The 12,033-nt window shown below is 47.2% G+C and overlaps 1 protein-coding gene across 1 annotated transcript in view; it reads left to right on the top strand.

The window, feature by feature from the left end:
* DNAH2 (dynein axonemal heavy chain 2) overlaps window positions 1–12,033 on the top strand; it is an 87,347-nt gene that overhangs the window by 19,120 nt on the left and 56,194 nt on the right. Inside the window, exons 12-13 of the mRNA XM_055305618.1 lie at window positions 753–967; window positions 11,636–11,782. Coding sequence (XP_055161593.1) covers window positions 753–967; window positions 11,636–11,782 — 362 coding nt within the window. The remainder of the gene's footprint in view (window positions 1–752; window positions 968–11,635; window positions 11,783–12,033) is intronic.

Here is a 12,033-nt window from a genome sequence, read left to right as displayed (position 1 = left end):
TGGCAGGGTAGCCCCCCCCCCGTGCCCCCCCCCCCCCCCGCTGTCCAGGGCGTTTCCCCAGGGACTTTCCATGATGGGAGACTAAGTGGGGCTCTGGGGAGTGGCAGGTGCCATTGGGTGAGGTGGCCCTGGCTTCGGATGCACAGCGGTGGCCAGTGTGGTTGGTGGCCTGGGTCAGTGGAGGTGTTTCCTGTCAAAGAGGGGAGGAGGAGGAGGAGGAGGAGGGTCACCTCAGGGAAACCGGGCCACCCGAAGAGGAATATAGCCTCACAATCCAGAGACCTGGATGGGCCCTTAGGGCGCCTAGTCCTGGAAGAACCAGAAAGAAACAGGAATAACCCTCGAAAAGGCCTTTTGGGGAATGTAGATTAAGGCTACTGAGGAGCTGGCTGTCATGTCATTGGCTCTGGGTAAGAATATGGTGTCTCCCTGAGCGCTGAGCTAGGACCAAGAGTTCATACTGGTTTTCAACCTCTACCCGCTTAAATCCTCATCTCCTATAATTTTCTTTCTTTGCCACCTTCTCTTGAGCCAAATCCCTGTGCCTCCCCTTTGTGCCACTGACATCTTTTGTCTTTTGCCCTGGTCTCCTCCTCTCACTTTGCTGTGCAGCCCCTTCTGTCCCCAGAGTGGTCAGAGGAGGCCTCCCTGGCGAGCCACACAGCTCGTGGGTTGGGTGTGCGGTGTGGGAGACGGGACCATAGAGGTGGGGGGCACGTGGGCTCTGGCCACCCGTTGTCCCTCCCCCTCAGTGTCTTTCCAGCGCTCACTTCCTGCCCCACATTGGTACGGGAGAGGAGAGCGTGCATACCTATCAACAGATGGTTCAGGCCATCGATGAACTAGTTCGAAAAACCTTCCAAGACTGGACGTTAACGCTGGACAAGGACTGTATTCGGCGGCTGGACACACCACTGTTACGAATCAGCCAGGAGAAGCCGGGCATGCTGGACGTCAACTTTGACAAGTAGGAGACCCAGGCTGACTACTTTCCCTCTGCTTGTCCCTCCCTTCTCTTGTTTCCATGTGTCTTTCTTTCTTTCTTTCTTTCTTTCTTTCTTTCTTTCTTTCTTTCTTTCTTCCTTCCTTCCTTCCTTCCTTCCTTCCTTCTTTCTTTTCTTTTCCTTTCTTTTCTTTCTCTTTCTTGATTTTATTTATTTATTCATGAGACACAGAGAAGGAGGCAGAGACACAGGCAGAGGGAGAAGCAGGCTCCCTGCGGGACTCGATCCCAGGACCCTGGGGTCACAACCTGAGCCAAAGGCAGAGGCTCAACCACTGAGCCACCCAGATTCTCCTCCACGCACCTTGTTTCGAGCTCTCTCTCAGGCTGTAACAGGTGTACCCACACTGCCTGTTTGATTCTAGAGTCTATCTCCAGAGTAACAGCGGCAGAAAAAGCAGCCCCCAGGAACCCATTAACCCAGTGATGTAGGTGTCCTGCCACTAGATGGCCGTGACGGCCCAGCTAAGGCATTCCGAGGACCTCCAGCCAAGGGGCGGGCCTCCCTGAGAACTGGTGGAGCTGGCGGTCTGGGCCAGTTGTGCTCTCTCCTGCAGCTTTACAGTTAGGACCTTCTCAGGTGACAGTTATTTCAGATGTAATTAATTCACGTATTAAGTTACTCAAAATTGTGTAGCAAGTGCCTTCTACGTGCCAGGAGCTGAGCCCCTGCCCTCTGCCTCCCTGCAAGTGAACTGGAGGCTGTGCTTCCGTTCTGTGGAAGATGCAGAAGAGAAAAACAAGGAAGGAGCCATGTAAGACATCTGTCTACAGAGATTGCAAACCTCCTTGTGACAGTTTTTTTTCCTAATTGGAAGGAAATAACTTTCTACTTGATGGGTTTTGGCACCCCGTTGTCATTAGCTGCGCTCCGTAAAAGGAGCTGCTTCCCAGGCTTCTAGGCTGTTGCTCCTCACATGGGCTTCAACTCACAGGACGCCCTGATCTGTTGGGCACATGTTGGAGGGCTTTTGCTAGAGGAGACCTGGGTGGAGATGGAGCTGCCATGGGTGAGGTGACGCGCCATGGGTGAGGAAGGAAGCAAAGGTGGAGAAGTAGTGCTGTGTGTCAGGGGAGGCAGAAGCATTCATGAAAGGGCCAAAGATGGAGCAGGTTGGAGATCTGCCTGTTGTGCCCAAAATTGCGAATCCGAGAAACCACCAAGGAGCCGACACTGATGCAAGCGCACGAGGGTTTATTAGCAAGCTCGAGCTTGGGTCCAAGTATACGCGACACAGCAGAGCAGGGACTTGGACCCCGAAGTGGGTTATAGCTGGTTTTTTATAGGGTGGTCTAGGGGATTTTCAGAAGGGGTGGAGGAATTTCTCAAGTTCTGTTTACATTCTGATATGGGGCTTAAGGGCATTGAGCTCTGTTCTCATTCTAATATGGGACTTTCTACCACGGGTGTGGGCTCTGTTGTCTTTCTGATATGGGATTCTCTGCTGAGGGCAATTCTGAGCTCTGTTGTCTTTCTGATATGGGATTCCCTGCCAAGGACATTGAGGACATTCTGCAGTAAAGTTTAGCTCTTATTCACAGGGGCCTAAGATGGCTGTACTTGTGCTAATGCTAAACTTTAGGTGGAATGGCCTTAATTTTTCTTGGCCTCCACAGTGCCTTTGGCTAGAGAGGGGTATCAGAGTGGCTTTGGTAAGGCCCAAGGGTTTTTGAGGTACGACTGAGCAGCAGCATATAAGACCGGCTTCATAAGTCAGCACTATGATTTTTTTAAGAAAGATTTTCTTTATTTATTCATGAGAGACGCAGAGAGAGAGGCAGAGACACAGGCAGAGGGAGAAGCAAGGGAGCCCAATGTGGGACTCCATCCCAGGACCCCAAGGTCACAGCCTGAGCCAAAGGCAGATGCTCAACCACGGAGCCACTCAGCGGCCCCCAGCACTATGATTTTGAGAAGACAGAGACAAGGCCAGTATCACCCTGGCTGAGACATTTGCAAGCACACAACATGGTTGAATCTGCAAGACACACAGCTCTGTCAAGCTGGCTGCCTCCAAAGGCACTGTGCTCAGAGAGACAACAGACAGATGAATGGACAAGACAGTTGGACTTGATTGCATTGACACCAGGATGAACATGCACAGCCCCAACAGCAGTTGCTTTATTCTCCCCCAGAATCAGAGGATTGTGTTCAAATAACAGAAGCATATTAGCACTAATGATCCATATTTATGTTTTAAGTATGAGAGAAGATAAAGTTTGAGCCAAAGGTCAAGAGGTGTCACAGGTTGACCACCCCCACATCCTCAGGGCAGAATCTGAACCCTGGAGCAGATCTGCTTTGCTCTGTGACCTCAGGCAAGCCACCAAATTCCTCTGAGCTGGAGTCTCCTTATCTACTCCAAAAATCCTTTTCTGAGGTCACGAGGCGAGATGGCATATGTGGAAGTCCTCACGACAACGACGACGAGCAAACAACAATCAGCAAACATTACTTTCCCTTGAAAAGAATTGCCTCATAAAGCTTCTGTGAACACAGGACATTCAAAACAAACTTAGCAAGGTGATAGAATAGTTTTTTAGATTTTATTATTTTTTAAAATAGTAGTTTTAATTTTGAAAAGTTTTAGCCTTTTACAAGGGGTGACAGAAGGTACATGTTACAAAATTCAAAAGAAAAAGAATAATCGGGCTTCACTGCTGTACCCCATGACTCAGTTTCTCTCTAAAGAGTCCGTGTCTGTCACTAGTTTGCTGCATAACATTCCAGCGACAAGAGTGTATAGTTACATAAATAGCCCTTTTGTATAAACAGTAGCATACTATATACACGGTTTTGTGCATCCACAGTTTTCAAAATGGTTTATTTTCCCATTGTAAAAGTGTTGACAAGTTTAGAAAATTTGCAAAATGCAAAAAAGTAGAAGAGAGAACAGTTTCCTCAAAGACAACCACGCTTAATGATTTGGTCTCCCCCCCCCCACTCTCTTTTACCTCCTACTTCATACATTTGTTTTCTTTGATTTTTTAAAATCTTTAGTGGGTATTTTAAAAAAAGATTGTATTTATTTATTCATGAGAGACACAGAGAGGCAGAGACACAGGCAGAGGGAGAAGCAGGCTCCCTGTGGGGAGCCCGATGTGGGACTTGATCCTGGATCCTGGGATCATGACCTGAGCTGAAGGCTCAACCCCTGAGCCACCCAGGTGTCCTTGTGGATATTTTTAAGTTATAAAAATAGTGTATGCTCACTGTAAAAAAAAAATTGATATAGGGATCCCTGGGTGGCGCAGCGGTTTAGCGCCTGCCTTTGGCCCAGGGCGCGATCCTGGAGACCCGGGATCGAATCCCACGTCGGGCTCCCAGTGCATGGAGCCTGCTTCTCCCTCTGCCTATGTCTCTGCCTCTCTCTCTCTCTCTCTCTCTCTCTCTCTCTCTCTCTCTCTGTGTGCGTGTGTGACTATCATAAATAAATTTAAAAAAATTAAAAAAAATTGATATAGAAGTACATACAGGAAACAGTGAAAATCCAGTACCCAGCCCTGTCCTCTAGAGGTAATCTTGATCACCAGGTGATCAAAAATATGCACTCTACACAAAATAGAATCACATTATCAACAGGGTTTTCGCAACTTGCTTTTTAAAGGGTTAATGGGAAAAAAAAATAAAGGGTTAATGGTATGTGTTGGGTTTGTGTGTGGGTTTCCATTCTGTATGTAGAGAAGTATGTAGTTATTTTCTGGGGTGTATAGCATCCTATAATTTGGGTGTACTGTGACTTAATCAGCTCAGGATTGATGGACTTATAAGTTGTGCGATTTCTGTAAGGCTTCTGAATATTCTGTACCAGAGGGTTTCGGGTGGGCTCTCTACTGCTTATTCCCATCCCTCCCCAGTGGTGCATTTGCCTGGTGCCCGAGCACAGTGTCCATCTGAGTCAGAGAAGCTTAGGAGAAAACTTTCCTGTCTGCTGTGATCATCTCCTGTCGAGGAACACATTAGGTATTTATTGAAAGTACTGTTTGCATAATCTTTATAGTAGAGCCTAACAAGGCAACTTTGGGCCAAATATTTATGGCCTGGGTTTAACTGAAACCCAAATAATGGCGAGACGCTTCTTCCAGAGACAAGTGTTTCTGTCCCTTGGTGGTTGTTTACTAGAGGGATCTGTTATAAGCTGCTTTACATTTTTGTGGTTTTAAGATAAAACTGCCTCAAACCCAGTAAATTATGTATGGTAAAAACAAACAAACAAAAAAACCCCCAAAACCAAAACAAACCCATGATCCCAGGGAAGGACTTTGGAGAGTCTGGGTTCATCAGACTGGTAAAGAAATCCAAGACCCAATCAGCTCTTCCAAACCATCTCACCCCTCCAAGGAGGTGCAGATGACTTTATCAGGCTGACTCTTCTGTATTCAAGGTCTAGATAAGATCTTGAAATAAGCCTACTTTTCAAGTGTCCTGACTGCTCTCAGAATTACTCGACTGTCTCTGAGTTCTGGGAGCCTTCCAGGCCCTAATCGAACCTCTTTTATCTCACAAGGGGTTTTCTTATCCACCTTATATCCCACATATTTGAACTCTGAAGTCCAAACTGGCTTTTACCACGTTTTTACGGCCAGAGCAGCTTTCCAGACTGGACTTAACTCAAATATGTTCCAGATGTTGTCTCTGCCCTGGCTGAGAAGAGGGGTGCTATCCCTATGTACGCAGCAGGCCCTTCTGTGCAGTGCAGGTGCCCCAGAGCAGGAGAGGGGACACGGGAACGTGTGTTGGCTTTCTGTGTGTAGGGCTTTCGCTTCTTCCTTTCTTCCCCATCACATAGGGCTTTCTCTATGGGGTCACTTCTTTCTGGGCTGTCAACACTGACCTCAGCTTGTTTTACTCTCTTGCCTCTGCTGCCTGACCACTGCTCTGAGGATCAATTATGAAATATCTTACAGAAATCATTCCCCAGGTGGATTTTTTTTTTTCAAAGACACTTTATTCGTTGGGGCACTTGGATGGCTCAGTCGGTTGGGCATGTGACTCTTGATTTCAGCTCAGGTCATGATCTCAGGATTGTGAGATCGAGCCCTGTGTCAATGTCCGCGCTCACTCTCTCTCTGTGTCAAATAAATAAATAAATGAATCTTTTTAAAAAAGAAATTTTATTTATTGATAAAATAAATTTTGCATTCTGGAAATTAACTGACATGCTTCTGGCAAAGACTGAGCATCCCTGTGGGATGCGTTCCTCCTAGGGTTCCAGCTCAACATCAAGACGGTATCCTCCAAGTTCCTCCCATCAACTGATGCATTACAATTTGACAATATACCTTAAAGTTTTTTTGAAAATCTTGTCAGGATGACATTTTGATGTGGTGTTGGGTAGTGCACACACGCAAGTTTGAAGAACACAGGAGGATATGTTCATGTAGCCAGAAGCGTTCCCATATGTACTCAGACCCCTCTGTCCTTCCAGTGTAGCTATAATGCAAGTTTGAGGTAGGTCACTGTTTAGCTTAACATGACTCTGTTAGTCCCATTTACTGCCGCGCAGAGGAATTTTGTTACAAGTCTTCCCTTGCTTGTCTGATCTTTGCCCTTTTCAGAATTGACAATTGCCTTACTATTTTTGTGAGCACATTGTTTGCTATTGTTAATTCTCCCAGACTGGTAATATTTTTCCTCACTCTCTGACTGGTAAGGGAGGTCATGGGTTTCATATTTTTCTTTGAGCTACCCCTGCTAGAACTCCCTTTCCTCCTGCATCGGTGCAGTTGGTTGGTTTTGAGGCCTGCTATATCAGGATATCAGCCTGGAGCTTCCCTGCTGAGCCTCTTCTTTCATTGGATTTCCTGTTTCCTTTGTCTTCCTCTTTCTTGGTTTATGCCCTCGTTTTGGCGGAGTGCACTTTTTAGTAGCTTTCCGGGACATGGTACATGGGAGGCAAATTTTTTGTGTTCTTATGTGATTGACCACAATTTTTTCTCCCCTCCCCTTATTGGACATTTGGCTGTATTTGGAATCCTAGATTGAAAGTAACTTTCCTTTGTTTTGACCTCTCTCTTTTATCTCTTTTATTCTGGAGACTTCCCTTAAATGCCTGGTGATCTACTGTTCATTCACATGTGAGAGAGGCCTATTCACTTGAAATATAATCCTCTGCAAAACTTCAAATGTGATATTCTTTTTTTAAAAAATTTATTTATTCATGAGAGACACAGAGAGAGGCAGAGACACAGGCTCAGGGAGAAGCAGGCTCCCCGCAAGGAGCCTGATGCGGACCCTGGGATCACACCCTGAGCCAAAAGCAGACACTCAACCACTGAGCCACCTAGGCATCCCATGATAATATTTCTTATATTATTATTTCAGTCCTTACCTGTAGAGAAGACACAAAATATTCTGGAATTTTTACCTCATGTGCTTCCAAGTGGCATTTCAGTAATATTCAGAACCCAGAGTTTGATGAGAGCATCTCCAGGTTGTGGGGCTTTTGATAGTCTGTGATTTAAAAATGCAATTTCCTTTAAGAGAGAGAGAGAAAGAGAGAGAAACCACACAGATTTTGCAAATCACATGATTTTTATTGAAGCATTTTTTTTTTTAAGATTTGAACATTTTTAATTTTGAAAATATTCTATATTTTCTTCTGGCGTTTTATGATTTTATTCTTTACATGTAGATGTTTGATCCATGTGAAACTTATTTTGGTGTAGGGAGAGAACTGCACATGTGACTGGGTTGTTGTGTTTCTTAATCCCCAGATGGCTAGCCAGTTGACCCAATCTCATTTATATAACATAACAAATTCCCATCGAGAGTTGTGTCTATTTCAGGAATCACTTTTCTGTGCTGGTATGTCTGTCTGTTCATATGAAGGGACCAAACTGCTTTAATTATTGACCTCCTTCCTCTCCCTTTGCAGAGTTTTTGGGGATATTTTTAATATTTATTTCCCATAAGAACTTTAGAATCAATCTGTTTAGTTCCAAAAATAGTTCCATTCCTATTTTTATAAGAACAAGGATTGGGTTAAATTTATAGGTTAACTTAAGAAGAATGAACATGTTTAAGGTTTGAATCTTTCTACCCAAGAATAGCATTTTTTCTTTCAATGTATTTAAATCCATATAAAATGTCTATAAATAATTTTTTCCATATAAATTGACTAATTGACAAGATATATCATAATATATAAAAATTTGCATAAAAATGTTATACATAAAGAATTCTTGTTAATTGGTTAATTTTGTATTTTATTTTTATTGTTTTAATTGTCATGGGTCTCTTTTCCTCCATGATAATGTTTAACTGGTTATGGTTTTTATATTGAAAACTTTGATTTTGGTACACCTGAGCGTCCATTGCCATTTAGCACCACGCCTGAGCTACAGGTGCCTTGGAGGTAGAATTTCTGTACTTTGCTTGACTCTAAAACTTGAAGGAGTTGGTAGTCAGTTGGATGCTGGAAGGTGAGGCTGAGGGAAGACACTTGGCTCTGGTATGGGACAGGGCTATTCACAGAGACAGGAGCTCCCTGCATGCATCTGCTCTGCAGATGATGAGTTTGTTTCTGGACACATGGGAGGTACTTGTAGGCCAAGGTGGGGAGACATCTAGAAGGCAGTTGGGCATACAAGTCTAGAGCTCACGTTAAGCCAAGTAGATCTGGGGGGTCAGCAGCTTCTAGAAGGCAGCTGAAGCCACGGGCATGGACAAGATCATCCAGGGAGAGTGCTGGATGTGAAGAACATCCAGGAGCCTGCATTGAAGGGAAGTGCAGGGCAAGCAGATTCTTCCCCGGGGTCTCCAGGGCCTAGCTAGGTGGGATTTCCAAGGGATTCTAGAGACAGAAGTATCCTTGTACTGAAAGGCAGGGCAGAGCACAAGAGCATGTCCGAGGAAGGCAAGGCAGGGTGGAGTCCAGCACTAGGTTAAGGCCTGTGGAGAGAGGAGGGAGGCCCAGGCCCGAGGAGGCCTGCAGGGTTTGGGGACAAGGTGTCCTGGAGAGACTTGACAAAGTCAGTTGTGCAGGCGAAGGGGGCAGCTTTCGGGACAGAGGAGCTCGTGAGGACAATTCTGTATGAAAGGTGCACAGTAAAGGGGAGTGTGGGAACGCCTGGGTGGCTCAGTAGTTGAGCATCTGCCTTCAGCTCAGGTCGTAATCCCGGGGTTCTGGGATGGAGTCCTGCATTGGGCTTCCTGTGAGGAGCCTGCTTCTCCCTCTGCCTGTGTCTCTGCCTCTCTCTGTGTGTCTCTCATGAATAAATAAATAAAATCTTTAAAGAAGGGGGGGGAATGCAAGGTAAGGTACCTGCAGGGGAGATATGTTGTCCAGGGTGGGGGGGCCGTTTTTGGTTTGTTTTTTTCAAGATGGTAGAGTCTTGGCCTTCCTTTACTGTTGATGGGATGGAACCGGCAGGTTGAGGAGAGTGGGAGGGGATGCTGTCTGAGGAAGCAGGAGGAAACTGTGTTGGGACACGGAGCCCAGGAAGAGGCCTTGGCCTTAGGTGGGAGGAGGGGCTCTTCTGCCCTGAACAGGTGAAGCCTTGGTGTGACACAAGTACATGGGCTTCTGGGTTTTATAGCCTGAAGTACATGGAGTCTCCTGGTGGATTCTGTGTCTGTGATGTAGGAGGTGATCTCTGCAGAGATGGGGCAGGACAGGCCTGAGAGCGTGGGGAGGTGCTGCTGGCAATTACCAAGAGAACAGGAGGGAGGACAGGGTGGGGAGCCCCACACAGGACCCTGGGGGGATGGCAGCAGATTTAGCCTGGGTCGGGGTTCCACCAGGTGGCTTACACTAAAGAGCAAGTGAGGAGTGGCAGGAGGGCCAGGAATGTAACAGATGGCAGGGTCTGTGCAGGAGGAGGCAGCGATGGGAGGGGACACACAGGCTGGAAGGGAGCCCGTGGTCAGTGGTCTGAAGATCTTGTGAGGTCAAGGAACTGGTCCTTTGGGAGGGCAAGTGCTGGAAGCGAGGAGGAAGCTGGGCTCAGGGGGGAGGGGTGTCTGAGGGCTGATCTCTGAGGTGGAGGATGCAGGACATGGGAGTGACAGCCTGACACCCGAGAGGGAAGGGCCAGAACTCCCTGGGTAGGACAGCCACATGTGCAATGCAGATTTCTCTGGGATTGCATTTAACAAAAGAACAAGAAACAGCTGAAAGCTATTTTAATCCTCAATCCAGTATTGCCCCAAATATTCTCATTCCAACATATAATTAATATAAATATAAACATTATTATTTTTAACAGATTTTATTTATTTATTCATGAGAGACACAGAGAGAAAAGTAGGTTCCCTGCAGGGAGCCCGATGCGGGACTCAATCCAGCACCCAGGGATCACACCCTGAACCGAAAGGCAGACGCTCAACCACTGAGCCACCCAGATGCCCTACTAGAAACATTATTAATGGAGGGTTTTCTATTTCTTTATTCAGAAGAGTCCTCTCTGCCTTCCATCTCTGTGTCTTTTTCTCTACTTTCCAAGAGATTTCTGTTGATTTCATTGTTAATGGGTTTGTTGGTTTGTTAACATCCTGTTATCCTCTTGAACCTCCGAGAGCTCTCCGGGTGTTCCCTTCTATAGCATCTGGGGTTTGGGTCACGGATGCTCTTTTGTCTCTTTTCTCTCTCTCAGGATATTCACAGTTTTTTTTAGTTTTTTTCTTGGTGTGGGACGGCCCTTATCCTTCTGCATGGCCCCTGTCCCCTTGTCTCTCCTCATAGTTGCTTTGCTTCTGTTTGTTTGCTTTGGCTTCCACCTTCCTCTGCTGGGAAGGACAGAGCCCAGTGTTTTGTGATCCTTGGTTGTCCATTTTCAAGGGCAGGGAGCTGGAGAGTGGTTGGGAGCTCTCCTGAGCAGGTCGTGGGGTTTATCACCTGTGAGCTTCACTGCAGGCTTATCCGGTAGGCTGTCTTGAGGGGACTCCTGAGGTCACCATCCTTGGGACTCGCCTCTCAGCTGGGCCAGAGGTCACAGAAAACCGTCTTCCAGACTTCTTTCTGGACACTGGTTGGAGCTGCCCAAGTGCCCATTGCTGGGTGGGAAAGAAGGCCGGTGGTCTTAACATTCAGTGTGCACATGGGCCCGTCACGCCCCCTCCTCTCACTACACCTCTTCGTTCCGGTGGACTTGGGGTCCCCAGTCTAAGACCCTCTGTCTGCCTGTCTCTGCAAAGCATCTCCAGACAAGAAGACTTCCATCTAATGCTGGGGTGAGGAGGGCACTTGCTTAACTGTGCAGAATAATGGGGGGGTGGCCAGGGGACAGGTGGGGAACGATTTCCACAACCTTGGTGTTGTGGTCCCACCTCCCCTTCCTGAGACACTTGGAGACACCACCCTGGGCATGAATGGAGTGGCCTCTTCACTGTCTCCATGTCCGGCTGAGGATGCTGGTTCTGCTCCTTAGCCATTGGCCTCTCAGCTTCCAATCTGCCTGGAAGGGAGCTTATGCCCTAAACACACCAGAACCCCCTTTCCTCTTGTAATGGTTTGGGGAGGGCAGCAAAGGTCAGTGAGTCCAGCCAGCCTCCTTTTACCTGGAGGCGTTGCTTCATTTCCTAGTCTAACCCTCTCCGTGCCTCCCTGGCCCACGGCCCTGGTGCCCCTGCTGGCTCCTGTCCAGGCCCCAGAGCATTTCCCAGAGTTGCCTGGCTCTTTTTTCCCTGAGGTCTCTGCTGATTCTCTTTGTGGAGATTGACTACTGGGAACGGCTGCTCTTTGAGACGCCCCATTACGTGATGAACGTAGCCGAGCGTGCAGAGGACCTGCGCATTCTTCGGGAAAACCTGTTACTGGTGGCTCGAGACTACAATCGGTAAGGCTGCAGTCCTCAGCGGGACTTCTGTGTGTGTTCTGGGCCTCGTCTGCGTCTTATCTGTCCCGTGATGTCATCTATCTCCTGTGGGATCTATCCTTTACTTTTTACCATCTCAAGAAAATTCTCTCTTACTCTCTCATGTGGCCCTGTGATTATTCCTGTCCCTTGCACTTTTGTCTTCTAGCTTCAGGGTAGGGGGCAAAACAACCCAAACCAGGTCCTCTCCAACCTCACAGGGCACTGGGACC

Source organism: Nyctereutes procyonoides, unplaced genomic scaffold (genome assembly GCF_905146905.1).
Source record: "Nyctereutes procyonoides isolate TBG_1078 unplaced genomic scaffold, NYPRO_anot_genome, whole genome shotgun sequence".
In the NCBI taxonomy this organism is placed as follows: domain Eukaryota; kingdom Metazoa; phylum Chordata; class Mammalia; order Carnivora; family Canidae; genus Nyctereutes; species Nyctereutes procyonoides.
Note: the sequence above shows the minus strand (reverse complement) of the source record. Positions and strands in the feature narration are given on the sequence as shown.